We start from the raw sequence: 27,749 nt of genomic DNA, 5'->3' as shown, positions 1-27,749 counted from the left end.
TTTACTCCACAGTGACTTCACTCTTCCTTCTGGCTTTCAGAGTCCTCAGTCAGCAGCAGTTCTCCTGGGTCAGGCCCCAGTTCGCCCAGCAATGGACCTGCCACCAACATGGCAGAAAGCAGCGAGACATTGCTTGTGCCACCTGCTCCGCACCCAGAGGTAAGCTCACTCTCCAAAGCTTAAAACCAACCTTGGCTCCTTTGTTGCCATACATACCCTTGGCAATGGAGATTTCAAATGATTAAAGTGAATTTCAGCCATCATCTATTCCACACCTGATAGGTTCCAGGCACTGTGCTGGATGCTGGAGATCCAGAGACAAAAGAGAAGCAGTCCCCACCCTCCAAAGTGGTGCCAAGTAGCAAATGGAATGGAGAACGAAGGCACCATTCCTAATTCCTATAGAATGGAGGCTTCCTCTGCTGAGTGAGAGCTGTAAGAGGTGGTTTAGCTAAACTCTCACTGTCTACATGCTAAAAGCTTGTGCCATCCTCTGGTGATTAGCTCCAGTCAAGCCTGGATATAGCTTATTTGTACCATCAATTCTATGTTGGCTCCTCCATGTGGCACTTTGATAGCAGAGATTGTCCTTTGCCAACTCTTTGTGTCCCCAGAGCTTGGCACACTGCCTGGCACATAGTAGGCATTTAATAAACATTTGTTTAGTTTGTTGGGCTGGGCCTTGAGTGAGATGATGTCAGGTCATGATCTTTTCCATAATTTCGGGACTCCAGGCTCACCTCTAGATCATGACCAATAAAGCTTTGGGGACTATTCCTTAGTCAAAGAAAATATATTCCCAGGGGGGAGAAGAGGGAATTTCTCTCATTTACAAAGTGGTGTTCAGGGACTGCAGGATATCAAAATTAAATCATCAATAAATTGATGTTGAGTGATGGCGGGATACGTGAGGAGTATCACTTGAACATTAAATATGGCGCTCACTCTGTGGTAACTCCTGTCTATGGAATAAACAACTCCAAAGGCAGTTGGGGAAATGATGGCTTTTCAGTCCAACTGGTGTGTGTGTGTGTGTGTGTGTGTGTGTGTGTGTGTGTACGTGTGTACATGTACATAACTGTACCTGTGAGCATACATGTATTCTATTGATGTTTTACATCATTTTAATGGCATGGTCATTTATCCCTTCTTCCAATAAAAAATGAATCGCATAGAGCTAAGTAGAACTGAGTGACTATGAGACCTTGTCTGAGTAAGTAACCTTCTCTCCTCCAAAGCCCCTCACCTGGCCTCTAGGAGCAGAGAGCATGTGTCATACCATTCCTTAGAACCAATAGACACACATTTTTTCCCCAAATCTAATATTTCATTGAAATTCATGAATCAGTCTGAAAATGAGAACACAGCAAAGAGTGTTAGAATCTGGCTCATCGATGAGAAACACGGAAGCTGTGGAGAATTGTTGGGCTGGAGGCGTGAGAGAAAACAGTCAGTGAATGACGTATTGGACAGAAATGGTCTGGGAAATGTCACACACTGAGTCGATGAATCCTTTCCATCGACAGACAGTCTCTCCCTTGCTGTCGCATTAGCTGGCATTGGTTCTGTGTAGGGGTTCCTCACTACAACACAGTTCAATATGTCCCATGTGGATGCAGCATTCTGGAAGGGGAAACAAGGTTTCTAATGAACTCCTCTGAAAGTTCCTTCAAGAGAGGAGATGGCGCACCGCGCACAAAGTCAGCTTTGGGAAGAGGAAGATGAGTTCAGACTCTGCCCCCCGACACGTATTGTCTAGATTACTTTGGGCCAACCATTGAACTTCTCAAAGATGGCGGGCTCCAAAGCAGGTGAGGATATGTATTTGTCAGGTCCCCATAATGAGTGTAGTCTCAAGGCCAGTTGAGGAATTCCATTCCATTCCTCTAAAGTGGTATCGTTTAGACACATGTTCAGGCTGTTTACCCACCTGCAACAATAGGAAAATAGAGTATGAAGAAAATTAGATGCCAAGAATCGAGCTTGTGCTCATCAGTGAACAGCCCTATGAGAGCACTATTGGCAATACAGGACAAGATGACGTCCAGGATCTCTTCTGGTTCTCCCCCAAATAAATGACTGAGATGTGCAGATGCCAGGCCTTTTAGAGCTCTGACATGCTTTCCAAAGCGAAAAGAAGGATGAGGTGGCCTCTTTCCCATCCCAGAGACTAGCCTTTCAGCAGGGGACAGAAGGTCCTGCCCCCTTCCCCTCATCTCTGATTTGAAAGATGAGGAAGGATGCAGAGGAGGTTAAAGGGCTGGCAGAGCAGTTTTACAGCGTTGTAATGGCAGGAGAAGGGAGGAAGAAAAACATCTCCGATTCACCCCAAGAGAGACACGGTTTCTCTCTCCTACAAACTCTTGTGATTTTAATATTGCTCAGGGCTAATGGCATCAGGAAGGAGGTCATTAGGTTGGGGTTGGAGGAGAAGGCGTAAAAGTCAAAGCGAACACTAGTGATCTTGGATACAAATTTGAAAAGTGGTCAAAGTTGGCCAAAAAAGGAAAAAAATACAACTTTCCCAAATGCCAAAGGCATTAGACCCTGGCTGTCTTTACCTCGTGTGGCGATGGGGTCTCCGGGCTAAGAGGAACCTTAGAGACATTCTCACCAAAGCCCGTTCTTTTAAAGATGAGGAAACTGAGACCCAGAGGCTTTTCCTTTGCTCTAATAGCAATAACGTCATCTTAAGTGCAAACCAGATCAGAACCTTGTTTTTGCCTGTTCTTGAGGTTTTGCTTTTTCCTTGAGTCACACCAGAATCAGGATAAAGCTGGGGAGGGTGGGGAACATTTTACCTCCTTTTATAGATGACAAAAGGAGGCACTAAGAGTAAGCTTTTGGAGATCACTCAAAGGCTTATTACGTCATCAAGAGTGGAACCCAGTTTTCCCAACTCCAGACACAGTTGTCTATTTGTCTTGTAGCCTGTTCATTTCAATACCAGTATTTTGTGGCTTACTCTGAAGAATAGTAGGGGGTACCCAGGTGGTGGAGTGAATAGCACTCTGCTTCTGGGATCGGGAAGAACTGAATTCAAATCCAGGCTCAGGCACTTACTAGGAGAATGGCACTGGGCAGTCTACCTCAGTTTCCTTTTCTGGAACATGGGGATTATAATGGTCCCTATGTCCCAGACTCATTGTGAGGATCAGATCAGATCAATATTTATAAACTATATTACAATCTTCTAGTGCTGTGTAAATGTGATTATTATAGAGTGGTGCTTGATCTTCAAATAAAAAGGCGCCTCTTTCTTTGACTAGGCTTTCATAATATTTATACACATTTGTGATTTTGTCGTAACAAGGAATAATGTGGGAGGCACGTCGGATTGTAGTCGAGTCCTTTCACTTAAATTCTTGGAACCCCAGTTATCACAGCTGTCAGTATAGAATTGTCATTGTTGTCACTCGTTTATGCGATAGCTAAGTGGTGCCAGAAATGGAAGCAGGATGATCTGAGTTCAAATTCTGCTTTAGACACTTAGATCTGAAAACACTTAAATCACTTAACTTCTGGTTGCCTCATCAGTGAAATGAGGATGGTGGTGGTGGTGGTGATGATGATGATGATGATGATGATGATGATGATGATGATGATAGTGCCACTTCCAAGGTTTGTTGTGAGAGTCAAATTTGATAGTATGTGCAAAGGGCTTTGGAAATGGTCAAGTGCCTCATATCCACTTTAGCTCTTGTATTTTTGCTTTGAATTTGCAAAGCTTTATTAGGATACCCTGGAAGTGGAGTGGAAATGTCGTACCCATAATGGAGTCAGAGAGATCGAAATTTTGAGAATTCTGTGTTTTGCTTATGATCATCTCACTGATGAAGTATAGAGATTGAATTCAAACCCAGATCTCTGACCTCACCAGGGCAGGCTGCCTTGTGCTATTTACCTGCTAGGTGCAAAAGGGTGAAAGACTCGCCTAAGGTCATTACAGGGCCAGTCCAGGATTAGATCCCAGGTCTCCCAGCTCCAAGGTTAATGTCCTTTTCTCACTATTGTATCCTCTCATTAGCAAATTCATTTGATCTTGGGACCATTTTAATTTTTTCCCAGAAACTACATTATTTGGAGCTAGTTATGTGGACTTTCAGGAATTGATTGTTTCTGGTCTGAAAGATTGATTATAGTGAGACTCAACCAGGAAGGAGCATTGAGGGGTTATTTAAAATTTGCTTTCCATCCATATTTAAGATTATTTCGGGTGTCATCTCAGCCATTTCCAGGTCTCTTCAGGGCTAGTGCACAAAGGGAGTGAGGGGAACTCAGAATTTGAGTCCTGATCCTACCATACATTCACTGTGGCCTTGGCCAAGTCATTCACCTCTCAGGCCCCTTAATTAAAAATGAGTTAGATGAACTAGATGGTCTCTAACATCAATCAATCAACAAGTTTCTATGGAGCACTTATGGGATATTCATTGCATGATGAGGCAGGAGCTACCTACTGGGGCTCACATTCTCTGGGGGTGAAAATGAAGGGGTGTGTGCATGTGTGTGTGCATCATCAGCTGATGGCACCCAGAATCCCATCCAACTTTGCTGTCTGGGTGGAAGATGGAAAGCGAGTCACAAGAAGACTTGAATTCAATTTTGCACCTCTGCCAGTATTGCTGTGTGCTCTGTGGTGATCTTTGTACTCCTTTATGATTCGAGTCACTCTTTAGGGTACTCGGTCATCTGTCCAGCTTTCCCTCTCTCAGAAAAAGTGAGCTTTCTCCTCAAACTCTACTGCCTGAATCATCATGGATGTGACTTTTTCTCTTCAGTGTTCATGTCCGTCGATAGACACGTGGACCGACATCAACCTAACTGATTGGCAGGGACCATCGTAGGGGGAAAAGAATTGTGCTAAAGGGGAACAGGGAATCTATAGGATAGGCAATCTTTTCCCTTTGTCAGTTTTGCTATTTTTATTGTTCAGTTTGTTTTTTATTTTTCTTTAGTTTTAAAAACTTCTACCTTCCTTCTTAGAAATAGGTTCCAAGGCAAAAGAGTAGTAAGGGGCAGACAGTAGAATTTAAGTGACTTGTCCAGGGTCGCACAACTAGGAAATATTTGAGATCAGATTTGAACTCATGACTTCCCATCTCCAGGCCTGACTGACCACTTTGCTTGCCTCCTTTTACAATTTAAATCAACAAAAATACTTGATTTCTGTTGCTGTTGAATTTAGTTTTTTTGTTTATTTATATGTTTACTCCATTTTAACTTCATTTTATTATTCTTAAAAATTATCTTCTTCATTTGTCTCATTTAATCTTTTTCTATCTTCTGCTCTTGCCCATGGAGAACAAAGAGAAAACAAAGTGGTTGCTGCAAACAAGCAAAAAGAGATTTCTGTGTTTAAGGCTTAAATGTCGACTAAAATGTAGATCGCCGATGGCATGTAGGAAGTTGGGAAGAGTTGGTGAGGAGCCTCCAGGGACTTGCCAAAGCTCTTATTTCCCAGAAGTACAATGAATGGCCCTCTCCATGGATCTGTGCCCTCTGGAGAGTGTGATGGGCTTAGTTTGACTTTCAGAGCTCAGTTTGGTATTTCAGAATTTTGCCTCCATGGCACATCCCCATTGTTTGGACAGAGGACTGGATTGCAGGTCGTGTGTCATCTACATGCCTCCCAACCAGAGATGTGTCTTTGACAGGGGATGATGGCCCTTCTCTGGAAGGCCTAGTTTCCTTCCTCATGTTTGCCCGTGTAGGTGAATCGCAGATGAAATGCATTAAAACCTGTCCCCATAAACACCTGGGCTGGTTGGTCATCGCTCCCTAATGGCCGGAGAAATCACTGTGGATGGGCCACAGAGCTGCTAATTACTGCCTTTCAGGCCTGGAAAATAGCAGAAGGAAATGTGATTTAGCCGTGTTTCACTTGGGGGAGGTATTTCTCCAGGTCACTGACAGGACTTTCACCCCCAAGCTGGGGTGACTGGTTCAGTCACAAGCTTGGCGTCCCCTTATAATGAATTAATTGTGTGTGTGAACTGTGATCCAAGAGGCCAGGTGCTGGGACCTCTGCACTGATTAGGAGCCTCTCAGTGGCCCAGAACAAGACATGTAGCCCTGATGGCTAACATGTGCGTTTTACCTTGTTGCCTTTAGCCAAGGACGGCCACATAAGTCAGCTGGGATGAATGAGAAGAAAATAGAGAGTTCAAACCAAGCCTGTTAAGCAGAATCCATTCATCTACCACCTTTTCATCTCTGTGAAGGAGGGGGCAGTGAATGAAGGGAATATACCCAGCATTGGGCGTGATGACCACAAGAGGCTACCATGTTTGATAGCATTGCTCTGTGTTGGGTGCGATGCTGCTTCCCAGGGATCAGTACATTCAGAGTGCAGCTCATGTGGCCAGCCTGGATTGTCTCAGCCCATTTGAGGATGTATTTTTAGATGCTTCGGCAACATCCCTCCATCCAACTGCTTGCCTGCTCCATTGGGAGCTCAGCGGAGACCACTGAGACCGAGAACCTTATAGTCTTTGGGGCTCCTCCCAGCCAGATTCTTGACGAGTGCTTATTCCTAATGGTTATCAAATTCTTGCCCCTTTCACATTCCCCAAACCATTGATATGGAGCCTCCTGACCACCAAGGCACAGATCTCTATCTGCAACTCTTGCTCCCAACCACCTCAATACCTTCCCCCACTCTGACCCACTCTGTATATGTCTGCTCCTTCCATCGTGTCCTGTGCAACTCTCACTCCATATCGTTAACAAACATCCTTTCATTTTTGCCTCCCTCCCATCTTCTGGCATTTAGGCATGGATGCAGAAATTGAGACAGACATAGGTTAAAGTGACTGACTCAGGACCACACAGCCAAAAAGTGTCCAAAGTGGAATTTGACTTAGGACTTCTTGCTTCCAACATCTAGGTGGTAGGCAGGCAACTCAAATTCTTTCTCTGGTTTTTAGCGGTCTTGGAGTCTTACCATTGTTTGTCTGAGTAAATAGTTCTATCTAAACAGAGGGTGAACTCCTTGAGGGAAAGGGGTGTTTTTGTTTTGTCTTGTGTCACCAATGCCTAGCAGAGAGACTTAAACATAAGAGATACTTAAAAACCTCCTTGAGTTGGACTGAATTAAGTTGATCTCTGTATCCCCAGAGTCCTGAATAGTGCCAAGCAAGAAATAGCAATTCAATAAATTCAATTTCCATTTAATCAGATTGAATCCATTAATTTTTAATCATCATGGTCCTTACACTTTATCAACTGGATGGATTAGCTTTCCCATTTTTCTACCAAGAATTTGGAAATTGAATGTGGACTATGAGACATGAGTGGCAATTTATCTTTTGAAAAAGAACCACTCAGGACAGCTAGGTGGCTCAGTGGATTGAGAGCCAAGTCTAGAGAATGGAGGTCCTGGGTTCAAATCTGGAATTAAGGTACTTTTTTAGCCATGTGACCCTGGGCAAGTCATTTGACCCCCATTGCCTAACCCTTCCCACTCTTCTCCTTTGGAACCAGTACACAATTTTGATTTTAAGATGGAAGGCGAGGGTTTAATAAAATAAAAAAGAACCACTCTTTTCAGAACATTGACATCATGAGAACAAAGTCAACAGAAGTTTGGATGGAATGTCTAAGGAAGATGTTTAACACTATTTAGATCTAGGCTAGGGAGAGATAGTTGGTGATTTGTTGACTGTCTCCCAAGAAAGCAAAGAGAAAAGCAGAGAGAAAATGGGCAGCCTACTGGTAGCCTTTGCTGAGCCAGGCTTTCTCCTGCCTTGGTATCCCGGAGAGCATCTTTGTCTGCATGTCATTGGCGTTACTTCCTTCGCTACCCAAACACTTGGGATTCAAGCCCTGAATGACTTCTGCGGTTGATTCGGTCCTTGCCGACACCTCAGGCTATCCATTTCCAGTGGCGGCCACAGGCATCTTTACCTCTCTGCCTCCTGTCTTGTGGAAGCTGGGGGCCTGGGGGCTCTGACATTTCTCCATGAATATCACCACTACAATTCAGGAATTTGGGGTTGCATTTCAGTCGGTATTTATTTTAACAGTAGCCAAACAGCTGGTTTATTTCTAGTTGAACATCAGCTGCTGACCCTCAACTGCTTTTTATTTAATCATATTTTCCTATAGCAGATGTACAAGTACAAAAGTCTCTAATAACAAGGTTCGGCATTCTAGAATCACCGTGAACGTCACTTGTTATATCCTGATCTTGCCTGACTCATTTTCCCATTGTTACATAATCACTGTTGTGGCATTTGCAGTAAGTGCTGTGTTCCTTCTTGAGTAGGTGGAGAGCCAGCCGTGGCTGAGGTGACAGCAAATAGAACACTGTTGGGGGGTTGGGGGGAGGTTGGTTGGGAAGGAGGAGATGAAGGTTGCCATGATACAAGAACCATTTGCCAAGAATAGCACGAGTCACCCTTAGAAAACAATATTGTTAATGAAATGCTGATTCTTTAAAGGCTCAGATAGTACCAAGTAGTTTGGGGCCTCAACTGTGATATGTCATGTGTATTTTTCAATATTGGGAGAATTGTACAAGAAATGAGATTATATTGATCCTGACAATCTTTTTAAATAAACGGAGATTTTAATTGTTTCCAAAGTTGTCTGAGTGAGGCTTAGGAGAAAAGCTGCAGTGAGCTTCATCAAAATTGTGGTTATCCTCATAGGACAATGGAGGAAACAGAGTCTCCAATAGGCAAGTGAAATGGCCATGGTAGTCAAGGCTATGGGAAACAGATGAACTCATTTGAATATTAGTGACTTCTTATAGACCAAAGAAAGTTGAAACGAGAATCAAGAACTTCTTTCCTCAAATTCTAGGGCTTACAGATGTATAGGCAGGCAGAGTTGAAAGGGTGAACAACATGGTGCACACCTCTTATTTTATGATAACATAAGATTGCTGTGGATCACCTAAGGTCACAGAACAAATCAGTGGCGGAGCCTAGAGCCATGTTGGCAAACCTATGGCACACAGGCTGGATGGGGCTGCTCCCTTCCCTTCTCTATGCACACCTGAGGGCATTTCTCACATCACCAACCCCTCTGCCCAGCAGCCCAAAGGGAGCACTTCTTCCCTCCCCTGTCTGAGGTAAGGGAAAAGCTCACATGCAGAGTAAAAGTCTAAGTTTGGGCATCTGGTCTCTAAAAGTTTCACCAATGCTACTTTATACTAAGAACATGGACTCCTGACTTTTTGACCAGTGAAGGTTCAACCACTCTATGTGTGAATGTATCTGTTCTGCATGTCAAATCAACATTCCATAAAAATATAGGCAGTTTTAATTTCAGTTTCCTCCTTCTGCCTCTTCTCCTTTGTAAGTTCACCATTTCCCTAGGAAGGTTTTGGCAGTATCATTTACCTACATTCAGAAAATGTGATTATTCCTTTATTCAGAGGGAAATTTTAGCATTTCTAATTGAAACTGGTCTCCCAACCTCTTGTTTTGTAGTGAAATACACACCCACTAGCAAGGTTTCGGCTGTGGGCTTCATAGCTATGTATTGCTCATCTTTTTTTTTCCCCCCATTCTGCTTTTTGCCTTAGAGATGCTCTTATCAGGAAATATGTGTATGTCTAAGAAAATAAACATAATTCTAAGAATATTAAGATCCCTAGTTAATTAGCTGTGTAGCATAAGAGCAAGAGTGAGGAAAAAGCGGTAGACCTTGGCTATTCTAACCTTCAGAGGCCTGTAATTTCAATTCCTCTCTCCTCTTTATGAATCCGAACACTCTCAGAGTTACTATTTTCACCCACATTCCAATTGGTGTACTGGTTCCTCAGAGCTTAGTTGGCTACTGGCTTCTTCAGGATTTTAGGGCTAATCCTGAGAGTTAGGGTTTATAGTAATAGAACCCCTGAGCCCCCATCAGGTGTGCTCTCTTGATATCAACAAACCACTTGATAATAACTATTCTGAGAAAGCATAACAAAGACAGAAGTGAGAAATCTCCAGCCTGTGACTGAGCTCTTCCATCTGAAGTCCTCATCCCTGAACCAAATAGAGTGCAAACATATGAAGGCTCAGAGGTTAAAGCCAAACCAAAGTGAAACCACATGAGGAGATGCCTTCAGATTCATGTCCCTGGCAGTCACTTTTCCCTCTGGTTGCTTCTCCACTTAGTTCACTTCTTGGTGTGAACGTTGTTTCTTAGCTGATGGATCACCCAATCCCTTAGAGTTGCCTCTTTACTGTATTTTGTTTCTACTGCTTCTGAGTCTGGAACTTTTACTTTATATCAGTATTATGTTCTGGATCCTCTGCTATCCAGAAAGCTCCTTCTAAGTATATAGAAGCGACCCCATTGTCATTCCTAGAGAGAGGAAGGCTCCCCGAGCCTCTACAGGTTGGATTGGAAGGAGACAAGAAACTGTGAATATATGTGCTCTGCATAACTCACCTAAAAGGGCACATCATGTGTTCTATAAGGTGTGGGGGGTGTTCCTTAACCTGAAGTCCATAATCCATTGGGGATTCCAGATAGTCTATCAACTCGAATGGAGGAAAATACAGCTTTATTTTCACTAACATCTTATTGAATTTTAGCAGTTCTGTCAATCATGAAAGTAGAAAATAGAAATTATTTCATAAAGGAGTGTGAGGGCTTCCTCAGCCTCCAAAAGTTGTCCAGGACACACACTAACACATAGATAAGCCTCTTGGCCAACATCAATTCTCTCCCCCACCACTCATTTTGCATATGAGGAAAGTGAAATAAAAAGCCAGAAAATGACTCTTTCAGCATCTCTAAGAATTGTCATAGCCTCCACATTCCATCTTCCTATGAGCCTTTCTTTTCAAATGTAATCCAATGAGTCAGCCAATCAGTGACTGCACATGTGCCAGAATTATACTCAGCACTGGGAATGGAAAACGTTGGGTGAGAAAGGATCATTCCTCATGAGGAGCTTTCATTCCAACAGGGAAGACCTCAGGTACCTGAAGGACTCTATACAGAAGAAAACCTGAGTGAAGAAATACAAATAAAAATAAGCATGGAGTCGTTAACGGTGATGTAGTCTGCGTACAAGTGGGGCAATCAGAGAAAGGCTCCATGGAGAGATCTCACGAAGGAAGAGAAGGACTCTGAGGAAGAGAAGAGAAGCAAATGCTTTTCAGACATGGAGGACAGGCAGAACTATTGTATGGAGATGAGCAATAGAGGGTCATATGCAAGGAGCAGAGAGAAGACAAGTTTGAGTGAACTTTTGGGGGATGTGTAAAGGGGGAGAACGACCAGGGAGGCTGAAAGAGCTTAACAGTGGAGTTTATATTTTATCCTAGAGGTAATAGGGAGCTACTGTTGTTGAGGGACTAGGGGACACGATGGTGGGGGCTGATCTTATGGAAAATCACTTTGGGCAGCACCTGGTCCTCCAGTCCTAGCCATATGGACCATCACTTGTCCTGCTTGTTAGTACTTGGATTGAATTTGAGAGCCCAGGATTACTCAGAGCCTTAATGACACTTTGCAATAGGACAGGCCTGCCTAAAGGGGAACTAGAAACATCAAGTTAAATGCCTGTGCTGTGTCGATTATAAACAGCACAATATAGGACTGTGTTTCAAGGCAAGAGATCTGAGGATGAAGGAAGCCTTGGCAAGAAGCTGGCATCCTGTCCTCCAAGGCGATCGATGCCACCCCGAGACCTGAAGCCCTTTTGCTCCATGATGGTAGTTACTCCTCTGTGTCTGTTTGTAAGGAAAGCCCAGCAGGCTCTCACTTGGGAAGACTTTATGAGAAATATTTTGTAGTAAAGCATTCTCAGACACTTCAACGGCTCCTCGCAGTCTCCATTCTACCTGCCCAGTTAGTCAAAGTGGAGCTGTTTTGCTGTATTTGTATTTGCTATAAGAGGTTTTGACAGGCAGGGGGACTTAAGGACCATTTAGCCCAGTCATCTCATTGAACAAATTAGGAAACAGACAGCTTAAGTGACTTACCAAAGGCCACCGGGATCATGGAAAAGAAGAGACAATTGGTTTCATTTTATACTTGTAGAATTCCAATATTGCACAACATGACCCCATGGGAACAGCAGAAACTCTCTAAGGACAAGGGATTGTGGGGGACAGGAAGGATTCATTTTGGAGTTAAGTTTTATAGATACTCCCAACATTTGGGACCCTGTTGCCACTGTCCATGCCACCTTTCTCTCCCAAGGGTAGTAGGGCTGTCCTATGAATAAGATGAAGGAAATATCTGTTTTCCCTAATGAAGACAATCAATGTTCTTCACTGAGTTGCATTAAAAAAAAATGTTGCCAGATTTACAGTTAAGGAAGTAACTTTTCTTTTTCCACTCATCTCTTCATCTCTCTTGCTCGTGTGTATTTGGCACCTGACTTGACAGTTTTGAGGAATTAATTCCTGACAAAAATGAGTTTTTTTTTTCTGGGAAAGAAATAGAGAGAAAGGCAATGGGCTGGTCCTAACCATCAGTGTGGGCACTTACTTCCAGATGCCTTCAGAAGCACTATCTCCATTCCCACACACATAAGGGCACAGCATTTTCTAGACACACTGTTAAAAGTTTGAGCCTGTCAAATGCTGCGGTGTCATCAGACTATTGTAAAGTTAATGATGGTGTTGCCGTTGGCACCAAAGAATATTGACTGTTTTGTGCCAGTCGAAGCCCGTCTTTGCTTTTCATTTGAAGAGGATAAGCTGTCCTGAAAGAGAAAATCCTCACGGTCGTTAAGGACCTCCAAGATGCCAAGAGGGACCGTTCGTGGTTATTGTGTCAAGGCAAGGTCTCATCTGCAAACAAACTGTATGAGCAAGGTTATGTTTTGGAATAACATCCTGTGTTGGGAGCAGCATCAGTCTTCGGTGACATTCTGGGCTCGCACTGTGCTAACGTGAGACCCTTCCCCCAGTTAATTGATATCCCAGGTTTGTCCAGGGGAAAATCTACAGCTCCCCACAACATGCTTGACAAGTTATTATATTTACTTTAGGCCGAGCCGGTGTGTACGGCCGCCCTCTTGAAGGTGGTCCATTATCGAAGTCCCATATGCTTTTTGTTTGGGAAGAAAGCAGTCGCTGCGCCGTATGGTTACATGGAGGATTCTCTTTCAGGGATGTGGGTCCCCAGAGGACGATATCATGCCACAGTTCCCAAGTTGAGTCAGACCTTTGTAACTCTCATTGTGTAAAAGTTCTGGGAGGGAAGCAAGAATTAAACAGAAAATGTAATTCAAGGAACCATATTGTGCCCCATGTGGGAAAATAGGACTCTGAGCAATGGTTTCAAAAAGCATTTTGTTATAATCAGCCCTGTACTACATGGGCTTTCGATGGAAGTCTCTCTCGGGGCACGGGGATTTCTGAATACTTGTGTGTGTGTGTGTGTGTGTGTGTGTGTGTGTGTGTGTGTGTGTATGTACTTACTCTAAAAGAATAATCTTCTTCACAATTGGTCTATAGAATTTCAAACAAAAGTGTGTATATCCTTTTGAATCTCTGTACAAGTATTTGAACCATACTTAGAGTGAATCAGCCTTTTTATAAAAGCACTGAAGAATGATGGAGAGAGTCACGAACAAGAGAATCAGAGACCAGGGTTCAAATTCTTCAGCTGTGTGGCTATGGGTTTGAAGGGCTCATGTGTTCAGGGGATCTGTTGCCTCCCTGATTTGTGGTGAAGCACCAGGGACCCAATCTATGTAAAGGGCTTCCTAAGCTTTCCAGCACAGGAGAGAAATGTTTTCGATTGTTGCTGACGCTCTCATGATTCTATGAACAGAGCAAGCCTGGATAGGTGGCCCCTCACTATGGAATTTGAAGCCAAACTCTGGAATTGCCAGGTTCCTTTCCTTTCCCAACCTTTGCCATTTTCCACAGAGGTCCCAGTGGCCATGTCCCTCCTCTCTGTTGGACTCCATCGGCCTTTGACCCAGCGTTGGACTCCGGGTCCTGCCCTGGTCCCGAGGCTTTTGATTAACGACTGTCCCCATATTTTGTCAGCAGGATGCATTCCAACCATTTTCTTGCTGTGTTGATGTATTTCTTATCTGCTCCCACAACCATAGTTTCTATGTCTTTTTCTGGGAACACAAATGAAAACAATGCTATCATTTCTTTAAAAAAAAAACTTTTATAAATTAATCCATCAATATTTATTAAGAGGCTTCTGTGTGTCTGGAATTGCCAACACATTTCTCTTGGACTTCAGTTCCCATCCCTGTGACTTCCTGGACCTCCACTCCCTGATGAAGTTGTCTTCCCCCACTGAGGCGTAAACTCCTCGATGGACTGGAATGGCTTTTCCTATTGGTATCCCCCACATTGTGCGCATTGCCCGGCACATAGAGAACCCTCAGTCAATGTTGGGTTTTCATCCATTCATAATCCTGAGGGCCAAATATCCCAGCGTCCATCATTTGGGGCCTCATCTTAAGGTGGAAGATGCTGGAGTGTAAAGGCCACTAGAGTCGGGAGACACAAGAAATACCCATGTTTAAACTCCACAACTAACACTGATGAGCACGATCCTATGGACAGTCACTTGACCCTAGTGAGATTGAGGCAGCTCTTTGGGAAAAGTGGAGACAGCGCCTCCCTCCAGCATTGTTGGATGGCTTACATGGGAAAATATCTCTGACAGCCCTTCTCATCTTCAAGTGCCACACAGACATCATGAGTGATTGGGTCTGGGAGGTAAAGGGAAAGGCAGCATGGAGCAGAACCCTTCTGGAGCTCGAGAACGTCTGCTTTCAAAGTGGAGCGTTCATGTTGACTTGGGCACTTTAGAAGCTCCATCCTCTTTCTGGCCTGGACCTGGTAACTTCAGGGCTATGCAGAATGTTGTTCTGGGGTCATTTGTCAAATATGTGCAGAGGAATCAGAAATAAAGCAAAAGCAGTTCTTTCCCTCAAATAATTTACAGACTACTTGAGGAAGGGGGAAGGGGCAAGGCAAGCTGATGCAGTGAGAGATGAACCTGGAGTCAGAAAGACCTGAGCTCTAATCCAGATGTGGACATATATATATGCTGTGTGACCCTGGGCAAGTTGTATAACTTCTCAGCCTCAGTTTCCTCAATTGTAAAATGGGAGTGATAATAGCACCCACTTCCCAGGACAGTTGTGAGGATCAAAAGAGAACACATCTGTATAGTGTTCTACAAACTTTCAAGCACCATAAAAATGTTAGCAACTACTACTACTACTACCACGACGACGACGACTACTACTACTACGACTTCTACTACTACTACTACTACTATGACTACTACTAGTGTTAGATAGGCAAAATATATACAGATTCAGAGCACCAAAATATAAATAAAGTCAATGGACAGGAATTTCAGAAAGAGGTAAAAGTATTAACTGTAGAATCTGCACAGATGAAGAAGCAGAGAAGGTGACACCCAATTTGCGACTCAAGTGGAGCCAGGAATTCCAAGAGGGAGAACTGAGGAGGAGGGAGGATGTTCTAGAAAGGGGAGACAGCTTAGCCAAAAAGGCAGAGATAAGAAATGGAATGCCATGTATGGGACCAGCTGAAATAGATTGTGTTAGGAGCAATGTGAGGTATTTTGTGGAAAGTAGGCTGGAGACAGATTGTGAGGGACTTATGGGCCAACTGGAGGAATGAATGAATAAAAAACCCTGCTAGAGATTTGGTGTCTCTGAAACGTCATGTCATTTTGGTTTCAAAATTCTTCATTGTAAATATGCCAATTATTTTTATGAATGCTTAACATTGTTTAACCCAAGTCATTTAAGATGTCATAACTTCTTGAAATCTGACACTTTATGCCTATAATTATGTCTTCATTTGACATTTTCCTATTTTTCTCATTTTTTTCCTAGCAAATGGTTTCACAGCAGCGTCTCCTGATTCATGAAGAGTCTATGAATCTTTTAAGTCTCTATCCATCCCCGTCTTTGCCCAACATAACTCTGGGTCTCCCCGCCGTGCCATCACAGCTCAGTGTAAGTAGTCTGTCAGAGCAGCCCTCTTGACCAGATTAATGGGCTGGGTTTTCATTTTGTCTCTTGAGGATCTGTGTAATTATTGCTAGGATGTGACCATTTGAGCATAAACACTGAGGATTGGCCATCACTTTCCTTCTTTAGCACAGTCCAACAAAGAAGCTTAACTTGGTTCTAATTTTAATAAAACAAGAATGTGGTAAATGATCATGAAGTATCAGGTGGTTATAACTTTTTTTAATTACATTTTTCTACAAAGCTCCACCACCTTTTCTTCCTTTCTTCTTCCTTTTCCTCCATGGCAAAAGAAAGAAAAACAAAATCTCCTGTTACAAACATGTATAGTCAAGCAAAACAAATCGCTGTTGTAGCCATGTCTAGAATCACGTATCAGCCGTCTCTTGAGTCCCTCACCTCTCCCTGTTAGGAGGTGTGGAGGTTGTTGTTGAATCATAAATCTTCTAGAATCTTGCTAGGCTTTTACATTGATTGGAGTTTCAAAGACTTTCAGAATTGATTATCTTTATCCAAACTGTTATTATATCAATTGTTCTCCTGGTTCTGCTCACTTTACTCTGCATCAGTTCATACCAGCCTTCATAGACTTCTCTGAACCCAGCCCCTGCATCATTTCTTAGAGCATCATATGGTCACCCATTGTCCAGCTCAGTCCCCCTTAGGTTGTCATTCTTTGCACTGCAAAAGAGCATGCCAAAATAAGCCGAGTATTGTTTGTAAAAGAACGGGGCTCACCTGATTTCATGTGTTAAAATGAGTGGCTTGAATGCTATCAAAGAAGATATGTTTTGGGGGACACTGTAGATTCACAAATTCCTTTGATAGTACTTTATGCAAGTCTGTTTGAAGGTGGACACTTGGCCAACTTTAAGAGTGGTTTTCTCAGCAGTGACACCTTTGGCAGTGATTATGTACAACAAGGCCATAGTCTCCATTAATGCCTTTTTTTGATAATTCGTGGGGATGACTCAGGGCTTTGATGGAGTTACCAATGGCATACAAACTCTCACAAGTTCTACCATACTGGAAAAGCTTCAAGTATATGCTCAGTAATGGTTTCTTTGTCCAGAACCAGAAGAGAGTCATCTTTGGCCATAGCAACCCTACTAAATTATAAAAGGGTGGTTATCTGTGTCAGTGGAGAAACCCCCCAAATTGATGACATCACTGGTATCTGAAAAATGGAAGGTGTGTCCCTTGGAGGCCACCTGTGGATGTAGATTTCAGACTCTCCTCTGATACATCCCAACTCTGGGACTACAGGCAAGCCATGTGAAAATGAAAATCAGAGGATGATTCCACATCAGTTATGTTACATGTACAGATAAAATCAAACTGTCCAGATACACAGAGAATTGATCAAATATTACATTCAGGCATTTTATACCTGGTACTAGTAACAAATGCAAGATGGTGATCCTGTCAACTTTGAACCACCTTCTCCTTTAATAAGAATTAAGTTGCATATCGTTAAAGAAACTAATCTGACAATAAATATTTCTTAAGCACCTGCTATGATCCAACACTCAGGAAAAAAAAATAAAAAAAGATAGTTCCTGCTCTCAAGTAGCTTACCATCTAATGGGGGAAGACAGAGCACAAAAAGAAATAAAAAGGGAAGAAAATGGAGAGGGGCAGCTTCCCAAATTATATACCCATCACTGGGGTAGAGTAGAAACACCAGAGAAGTCCCAGATGAGCGTAGCCAATTGAGAAATGAGAAGAGGTTGAGCTCCCTCCTTAAATGGAGGTTTGGGAGTTCATTCCTCCACTTCCACAACTAGAGTCACAATGGATGATGGTCAGGTAGAGACCCCATGCAGATAGGATTTTGCAGAATCATAGGTTTTCCCAATAATAAACTTCCTTGGGCATGGAGGAGAAGTCAATCAGAGGAACCCACATGTAGTGAAGCCAGATAAGAAATGAGGTTTCATTTAGAAAATGAACAAAACTATTTATTTAGAAGACTCTTCAAATCCCACCCTCCAAAGGAGATTCAATGGATTGAATTTCATTATTTTGCATAGAGAAATTTGAGGAACAAAACTGTTGGAAGTTTTCAAGCAAAGAGTGCGTGACCATTGACCAGTCATGTTGCTGAAGGAACTTTTGGTCAGGCATAGGTTACACAGGGTGGAGTTTGAGATTCCTTCCAACTCAGGACTCCTGTGATTCTGTGAAGACATATAAAAAATTAGCAATTCCTGGAATCAGTCAGCTTGTAGAGGGCGAGGAATACAAGGGGAGAGGGAACTGGCAATTTTTCTTGTCTATTCTGATATCATCATGGATACTTATCTCTTTAGACATTCGATGTATATAGAATTTTTCTTGGATTTAGTCATTAGAATAAATTTTATGTTTCTAGCAAACCCTCTACTTTCAGAGTATAAATGTTTCAAAGTCTCTTCAGAAATGAACTCACTCCTGGAACCAGATGTGAAAATGCTTCTGGTGGAAAGGGGGAGAAAAAAAACCCAAAACAACAAAAAAATCCTAACCTCTCCTTCAAGCTTAATGCCCTGACACCTAATCCAGCATTCCCTCAAGTGTCTTCGATCCTGTTTTTTATTTCTCTTTCCTTAATTTGGTTAGTTTAACAATCTTGCGCCTACCAGCTTTCTTTGCTCATTCGTTGGGTAAGAGGGGGGTACTGTTTTGGGAAATGATGACATAATAAACGGATCTAATTATGTGCAGCCCAAATGGCCCGCATGGATAAAAGAGGATTATTCTCTTTGTTATTTCTTGACACAGGCTTCATCTTCCATCAAAGACAAACAGAAGTGCGAGGCCCCGGCACTGAGGCCACCAGGAGTTACTTTGCCTGGGCAGTACACAGGAAGCATCCCAGCAACTTCAAGTCATCCCCATGCTGCCCTAGAAGGAAAACCCAATAGTAGCCATCAGGCACTCCTACAACACTTGTTACTGAAGGAGCAGATGAGGCAACAAAAGCTGCTTGTGACTGGTAATTAACAGGGGTACCACTAACCCATACATCATCTCAGGGCTTGGGCTTCATTTGAGAACTCTAGATCTAACAGTTCCTTGATTCTGTCACATTGGTCATAAGTTGCTTCACAGGCCAGGGTACTCTTTCCTTATGGTGGAGATGCTCATTATTCTTCTCCTGCCAGGTTAGTGAAATGCATCCTACCTAGGGATGACAAGCACAGGCTTTTTAATAAGCTGTGGTCTAAGGCACATGGGGCAGATAATGTTGCATCCTTATTAACTTGTGGGAATGCTTGTTCTCCCCCAAGAACAGTGTAAACTCTTCGAGGACATGAATTTCTCGGAATCCCCCTCCCACCCATCCATTGCCTAGCAATCATCGCCTTCCATCTTAGAATCAATATGGTGTATTGTTGTACACAATACCGTACCATGGTGGTATTAGTTCTAAGGCAGAAAAATGGTAAGGTTTAGGCAGTGGGGTTTAAGTGGCCTGAGTAGGGTCAGATAGCTAGGAAGTGCCTGAGACCAGATTTGAATGCAGGCCCTCCTATTCTCAGGTCTGGTTTTCTATTCATTTAGCTGCCTAGCTTTCTTGCTAGACTAACTTTAATAAAAGTAAACAGAGCCCTGTCCCTTCCTCTTCCAAATTAATAGCCAATCATCATGGTTTCTCCTTTCTGTGGCATCTCAAGCAAGCTATTATTTCTTTGCTTCACAGGTGGGGTTCCGCTCCATCCCCAGTCCCCTCTGGCAACAAAGGAGAGAGTATCACCTGGCCTTCGAGGTGCCCACAAGTTGCCTCGCCACAGGCCCCTGAACCGTACCCAGTCTGCCCCTTTGCCCCAGAGCACATTGGCCCAGCTGGTCATTCAGCAGCAGCACCAGCAGTTCCTGGAGAAACAGAAACAGTACCAGCAGCAGGTCCATATGAACAAAGTGAGTTCATCATCTATGGCAGTGCTTTGATTGCTATTGATGTTGCTTTTTAAAAACTCCCCACTAATGTGCGCATTCCTACCAACACAAGGAAGACTGAAATTGGAGGTTGCTGAATCTAAACGGGAGCTTAGGCGGGATGATATTATGGGGAAACAAAGTCAGGATGTTCTATAAAAAGCATTTTAAATATGGAACACATGCATTACAGGAGAATGTAATCAGCCCTTTACTTACCTGAGACTGTTTGGTCTGGGATAGGCAAGTGTGCTAAGATTCTGGTGGACCTGAGGAGGGGGAATTGAATCCACTAAAATCTTCAGAACAGAGTCCTGAGACCTCCATGCAATTAACAGGATCCTTGAGTTTCTCAGCTGACAATAGAATAGAGGAGAGATGCAGGGCAAATGCAAGAATAAGAAGTCAGAATGTAGCAGCCTTCTGGGGTGGGGGGTAAGAAGAGGAAACTCCCCAAGACCCCCCCTCTCCTGGCTTGTAGTTTGACATCGAGGCAGAGAGGATCATTTTCAGATGAGTCTGCACATCCTGTCAAACTGTTGTTCATGTCTGAGAATGAAAAATCCACCCACGTTTCCCCAGGGGGGTGGAGCCATCGAAAACACTGAGCCGAGCCTTCATGCAGTGTCCAGAAAGGGGAGAGAAATTCCTTAGGTTGGGAGACCATGGATTCAGCAGCCAGGAAGGGCATTCACTGCCCCCTCAGAGCCCCGAAGCTCCTCCAAGCGACTAAAGGTCCTACGTAGCTAATGGTTCAGTGACTCCAGGCTTCCAGAAGAAAAGCAAAAGCCAAAGGGACCCAAAAAGCCGCAGAGGTTATTTTGGGTCTGTTTTACCTGTGACCAGGTGAAGCAATTAGCTTGATGCTTCTTTGTTGTGAATAGGGCTGTCATGTATGAGGCTTGTATAGCTTTTGTATAGGCTGCTGCCTTCTGTTTAGCACCCTCGGAAGAGCAAACATTCCAAATGGGCGTAGGGATAGCCTGGCTAATGGGAGTCACGGAAGAGTGTCACCTTCTCCCAGTTTGAAGGATGGCCTGAGGTCTAGTGAATTAACTCCGATATCATCAAATGATGTTCTTGGAAGCCGGCTGGTGTGGGTCAATCCATTCATGAAATGGGCCACTGTTATAGTTGATAGCATACAATGAAGGCAGACTATGGAAAGAGGGTGCATCCATCTCTGGGATCTTTAGTTCATAGAACATTGAGTTGCCTGACATATGATGGAAGAGAAATTTCTCTGTCTTTCTGTCTCTCTGTCTCTCTCTTTCACACACATACATGCAGGCACACATGCACACGTGTGTGCAGGCACAGTTTTCTCAGTATTCCTTATCTTTCTTGGACAAAAGCTGATCATTATCCTTGGTACTGCTGCCTTTGAAATTAATTGGCATCTGCCTTGCCTCTGGTTTGCTTTTTCTTATTGGTGCCCACACTGTTACTTCCCCCTGCCTCTGTGCTGAATGTGAGCTCCTTGAGAGCAGGTACTGGTTATTGTTGTTGCTTGTTTGTCTTTTATATCAGGTACTTAGTACCCACATGCTGACTTGAACTGAATGTGAAGTACAGGGCCATTAATAGCAGAGAACCAGGGTTTAACCCCCAGGTCTGCCACTGACTTTGTTGTTTTATTATTTCACATCCAACTCTTCATGACATGGTATTTTCTTCTCAAGCTCATTTTACAGATGAGAAAACTGAGGCAAATAATGTAAAGTGATTTGCCCAGGGTCCCACAACTAATAAGTGCCTTAGGTCAGATTTGAACTCAGGAACCATGAGTCTTCTTTATTCCAGTCCCAGCATGGTATCCACTGCATTACCCGAAGGCCCTAGATCCATCTCTGATTACCTTCTTAGTTTGAGATCTTTCTTTCCTGGGTCTCAGCCTTTTCATCTGTAGAATGAGAAGACTGGGCTCAAAATCTCCGAGTCCTTGAATGGTATCTGACAGCAAAGAAGTGAGCACAGGTTCAAACCCCTTTCCTTCCTGTGGCACATGAGGTACTCATCTCACAGGATCCCAGCTCTCTGGAGTCATGACAAAAGGTAAAGCAATGACTTTTTTAAAATATTGTACATCTTAAATTTGACTTCCTGAAGAGCTCCATCCTCCATCTCAACGTCTCAGAAGCTCTTTTCTGAGGAACCCAGAAATACCACTGAATAAAACAAACCAACTCATTGGTAATGCTTTACAATGTGTGTCTCACTCTGTACCTAAAATCTCTATGGAGAAGTGGGAGTCATGTGATGTGTCTTCATGGCTCCCTTCAACTCATGCTTGGTCTCTGTACTGATCAGAATTTGGAAGCCTTTCTGGATCGTTTTTCTCTGTGATTTTGACTCTACCCTTTTTTGGTACTGCGCTCTCTCTCTCTCTCTCTCTCGCTGTATATATATATATATATGTATACATATATGCCCCAAGTCCAATGGAAAGAACATTGGCTCAAGAGAATCTGGGTATGAGTTACTGAAACTCCCTGGACCTCAGTTTGCTCATCTGAAAAGTTGGGGAGTTGGACAAAAATGACCTTTGGGGTCCTCAGCAGCATCTCCAGAGGATGAAGTGATTTGCCCAGATGACTCCTTCTCCACTGTCTTGCTACCTCTAGAAGAGTCTTATTTTTTTTTACATGAGATGAAGGAATATTTGGAATAAGTGCTGATCATAGTGCCCGACCCATGGAGGATGCTGTCTAAATGCTTATTCACTCCCTCTCTTTAAAATTTTCATTTCTTACTAAGAAATAATAATCTATAATATTTCAACAGCCAAGCTTGGGCAGCTAGAGAAGCATTTCAGCTCAAGGCATTGGTGAGAAGAAGGGACCTGTGATTTTTAGAGGAGATTGGGAAATGGTGGCAGCCACTATTTACCATTCCCTCTGGAGGAGCTAGCAGACTCCAACTGTCTTGGACAAAAAATGACATCCTTGAACTATCCATCAACAGTGCTTTGCTTGGCAGGATTGCTATTTTTCTGGTCTGATGTAAGAAACCATCTTCCCTCACAATCCTGTCTGAAGACACATTTTTTTTTTGTGCATTGGTACCTCCTGAAAAATATTAATATTCTTTCATGTGAGAGATGGCATGGCAGAGTGGATAGAGATCTGGTAAAGTCAAGGAACTTACTTCTGACACATCCTAAATGTATGGCCCTGGGCAAGTCATTTGTGTCCTGGACAACTCTTTAAAACTAAACATCAGAAAAGGTACTAATTCATCTTAGCAGGAAGAGTTTCTATTCAGTGGGATTTCCTTTTATCAGTGAAATCACCTGATCTTTAAAAACCCAATCTTTAGAAATCATCTCTTAAATCATTTTGCTGCATTGAAAAGGAATTGTTCTCGAAATAAGTGGTTGATCAACCTCTGTGGGACAGGCCTCCTCTGATGGCTGGGTTCCTGAAGAATTGAAGAGTGGAGCATAAGGTTGGCCGGGTCTTACAAGGTTGGTAAGGCTTCGCATACTGCTTGGCCATCTGCATCAAAGGAGGACCAGTGTGGCTTAGGCCACGTATCCCCGTTCACAGTGGAGCTCCAGATCCCAGAAGGATCGGGATCTGCCCTGGTGAGATGCAAACCCACTCTCCTTACGTGGTGATGTTTGGAGACATTTAAGTGTTTACCAGGGGAAAAACAATGCCAAACTCCTTGAGATTAGGGACTAGTTCTGTGGCTTAGTTCCTATGACCCCAGAATCTTATGTTGTGCCTGGCGTATGGTAGGGTCTTAAGAATTGCTAATTGGATGAACAGAAAGGTCTCAGGGAGGACTTCAAGCAGAGAAAAAGGGTTGTATTTTTTTTTTCAGAAAACCGGGGTTTAAATCTTCCATTTGGACATGGTGATGATAGCTTGTCTTTAGAGCATCCTTTGAGGTTTTTGAGGTCCTTCATGTGTGTTTTTTCACTTTATCTTCACATATTGTGCCTGTTTTTATAGATGAAGAGCCTGAGGCTGAGTCAATTCCTTTGTAATAGGGCTAGTAAATGCCTCAGGAACATTGTCCACTGTCACCTAGCTGGATGCCATTTCTGATCCTGGGTTGCCTCATCTCCAAATAGGGGCATTGGACCACTTTCAGGTTGAAGGTTGACATAAGAGGCCTTCACATTTATCAGTAATAGTTTAGCTCAAAAATCAGAGGTTTAAAATATCAAGGTAGCTGAGTATCAAGTAAAATGGGGCTCTCCTTTTTCTTTCAATTCTATTTCCTGAAAATAGGTAGAAACTGCTGTATTCCTGAAAGAAAACTGAATAGAATTAGGATCGTCATAATGTCAATAAATTCTTCTCTTTTGACAATCCCTTAGAGGGCAACTGGGTGTCTCAGTGGATTGTGAGTCAGGACTGGAGATGGGAGGTCCTGGGTTCAAATCTGGCCCCAAACACTTCCCAGCTGTGTGACCCTGGGCAAGTCACTTGACCCCCATTGCCTAACCCTTACCACTCTTCTTCCTTGGCACCAATACACAATATTGAATCCAGGACAGAAGGTAAGGGTTTAAAAAAAAAAAGAAAATTCCTTGCAACCCCTGACTATTACCAATCTTCCTTCGACTAACTGTTTCTTCCTTTTTTGGACTGAATCATGCCCCCTGCCAATAACCTCCTGATGCCACTGTTCTTTGTTGAGTCACATTATTAATATCAGAACTGCCCAGTGTATCTTCTCCTTCTGCATCCCCCTTGATTCTGTGACAGGCAGATTCTTGCCCCAGCCTTGTGGATGGAGGCAAGATGAAAAGCAGCCTCCCTCCAGGACACGGCGGGAGAAAGCAAATCTTATCGGGGAGCTCACCCATGTGGTGCTGATTTTTTGGAATCTGCAGAGAATTCATGCAAAATTGGAAACAAACCTGGTCTCTGGGTCCCTAGTTTGTCCAGTGGTTGGGTTATTAAATCTTGTCTTAATTAGATGAAATGAAGACCAGGGAACTTCAAAGTTCCAAGCAGAGCAATGTATGTTAAGCCCTCTCAGCTTGGGTGTTTAGAGGACACAGGCATGACTCTGCTGGCTTTTCTCTAAGGATGGATTCCAGATGTGTAATCAAGATGGAGCAGGCAACACTGGGGAGCCTCCGTATTGAGAAGAGATTTCACCTGCCCTCAAAGGGACAACAGAGAAGGTTTTGTGATGGAAAACATTGTTGCCTCTGCCTTGTTCCAATCTAGTCACAGGATGGCCACAAAGGACGCGAGTAATCTCTTTTCCTTCTTCCCAACATACAACCCAAATACGACTTATATAGTTCCATTCATTTTCCAAGTACTTCCCCCCACTGCGATAGCCTTGGTAAGTAGGTCCTGCTGTCCTCCCCATTTCACAGAGAAGTTTGGATTTCAGAGACGCCTTAGAACGGGCTTGGAATCATCCCACTGAATTCGTCGCTCCACTCTCGCTCTTCTGACACCAGCTTTTGCATCCCCAAACTGCAAGTTTTCATCCAAGTTTTATAGACAAGTAATGGACTTATGCCTCACCCCATGAACTATGGGTGGCCCAAATGATTGGGAGGCGGTCTGACTCCCTCTGACCATTTAAAAAACGCTCATGAAGCTTGGTGTCACGGGAGCGCCTGTCTGGCCATTGTTGCCTTTGCTTCTCCAGTTACCCTGTGAAGAAGGAATGGATGGGATGGACATCCTTAGCTGGCTATGGAGGAATCTAAGGCTTAGGAAAGTTAAGTGGTCTCCCTGCTAGCAGCTTTGGGACCAGGCAACTGGGACATCACAGTGACTTGTCTGGTCTACCAAACTAGGTGTAGCCTTGGGGAAGCTCAGGCACCAGCTGGGGACACGGGCACATGAGGAGGAGATTTGTCAGTGTTCCCCTTTGCTGCGTCTGTCCTCTTAGGACCATTGAATCATTTTCTTTGGGAGGTCGAAGAGAAGAAGAAACAAAGCTTCTTGGGCAAAAGCAAGTAGTCGTTTGGTGAGAGTAGACCCGAGAGAAGCAGATTGTGGCCTGGATGTGACATGCAGAAGATCTGAAATGCCCATAAAAGGGACTCTGAACTGCATTTGAAGAATCTCCCACACACATGTGTAAACATACACACATGTATAAATACATAAGAATATATAAGTGCATGTTCATATGCACATATCATACATGTTTATGCATGTTTACCTATGTAGCTATGTGCTGTACCTACATACAGTTGTGTGTTTTTATGCATGCACATAATTGAACTAAATCATGTTCTTTTCCAAAGTGAGGGAAGGAGTAATGGCTGTTTGTTCCTGGTTCCTCAGGTCCATGAACTCGCAACAACGAGTCATCACTGACGCCAAGATAGCACTTAATCTTCAGAGAACTTGGCAGATCTTTCTCATTTGAACCTGTGTATTTGTATACATATATGTAAATATGAATGGCCTCATGTATATGCACATATTTATGAACATGCATCTCTAAGTATATTTATATTATATATATTCATATTTTTAAGCCTTATTTTCTGTCTCACTAACAAGTCTAAGGCAGAAGAGCATCAGGAGCTAGGCAATCGGGGTCAAGTGATTTGTCCAGGGTTATACAACTAGGAAGTGTCTGAGGCTAGATTTGAACCCACATCCTCCCAAATCCAGGCCTAATATTCTATTGAGTCACCATTTTTATGATCTTTCTCCATCCTTGTGTATCACACAGGTCAGACACCCTTTCAAATTTACCTTCTAGCCCCCATCCCAAAGGTAGCTATTAACCTTTGACCAGGAAAGGGTCTTGGAGGCAGTCTGGCCAAGCAGGAAGAGATTTGAAGCTGGTGGCCCTGGCCTTGAGTTCAAATGCAGCTCTGTTGGTTCCATAAATCATTTCCTTTCTCTGGTTTCCTCTTTGGTTTTTCCTCCTGTGTAAAGTGAAGAGCTGTACTCCAGGACCTCTATGGACCCTTCCAGCTCTGGATGTAGGATCTTACAATATGGAGGCCACTGAATGCAGCCTATCAATATATAGGGAAGGAAGTGCCAGGTCTGCACCATTGACAAGGCTTGTTCCACATTCCATAGCTGTTGAGTTACAGAGCAAGGATTCCACCTTGTACCCTCTGACACCAAAATGGCTTCTTTCCCCATGGTGTTCCACTACCCATTTCTCCCTGTAGTGGCCAATGCCTTCATCTTGTCATTCATCCAGACAAGTTAGGATCACCTTCCCCACCAAATCCCAGCCATAGGAATGGCTTCTTTCCATCTGGCTGCTTAGTGTACCTTCCTTCCTTTCCTCCTCTCTTTGGTTCCACTGAGTAGCAAGCAGGTCTCTCTGCCTGGCTCACAGGTTTGATGAACTCCATTGTCTTTTGCTGAGTTCTATGTCTAATCCATGTGGCTGATGCTAGGGCTGGTACGAATGGAACTCAGATGGGTAGGTCAAGGAGAATTTTAAAAATACATAGCAAGTGACATTTTTCCCTCAAAAGAGTTTGCTTTGGAATCATGCTCATTGAGAAAATCCTTTGCATCATATTATATTATATAGACCTGGAGCTAGAAGGGACCCTTGAGGCCACCTGGCTCAATCCTATCTTTTTACTTAGGAGGAAATGGAGGCCCTGGGAAATGAAGTGGCTTGCTTAAGGTCATGTAGGCAGGAGAGTGGATTTGAACCCATCTGACTCCAAAGCCAGGGATTTTTTCCTCTGAGGTGCTGGATCTTGCTGATGTGCAAGAGAAATCCCTTTAGTCAAAGGCTTGGATCTTGCTTCAGACCTGCTGGTACTGTGTCTCTGGGCAAATCTCCCTCCGTGCCCCTACACAATTCTCTAGGGGCTGAAGCCACAGGCACATTTCTAGTTTCCTTCTGAGCTGTTTTGGCTGAAGAATTCCAGGTCTAGAGCAGAAAACAAAAGGGGAGGAAA

At 43.4% G+C, this 27,749-nt stretch overlaps 1 protein-coding gene across 20 annotated transcripts in view; it reads left to right on the top strand.

Annotated features, from left to right (window-relative positions):
• The window catches only part of HDAC9 (histone deacetylase 9), a 777,497-nt gene that overhangs the window by 315,887 nt on the left and 433,861 nt on the right, over window positions 1–27,749 (top strand). For all 20 annotated transcript variants that reach the window (XM_056800543.1, XM_007505411.3, XM_056800542.1 and 17 more), the window contains 4 exons: window positions 41–159; window positions 15,812–15,934; window positions 18,713–18,926; window positions 19,635–19,852. In XM_056800543.1, coding sequence (XP_056656521.1) covers window positions 41–159; window positions 15,812–15,934; window positions 18,713–18,926; window positions 19,635–19,852 — 674 coding nt within the window. The remainder of the gene's footprint in view (window positions 1–40; window positions 160–15,811; window positions 15,935–18,712; window positions 18,927–19,634; window positions 19,853–27,749) is intronic.

The sequence above is a fragment of the Monodelphis domestica genome, chromosome 5 (genome assembly GCF_027887165.1).
Source record: "Monodelphis domestica isolate mMonDom1 chromosome 5, mMonDom1.pri, whole genome shotgun sequence".
NCBI lineage: Eukaryota > Metazoa > Chordata > Mammalia > Didelphimorphia > Didelphidae > Monodelphis > Monodelphis domestica.
This window is presented reverse-complemented; position numbering and strand designations above follow the sequence as displayed.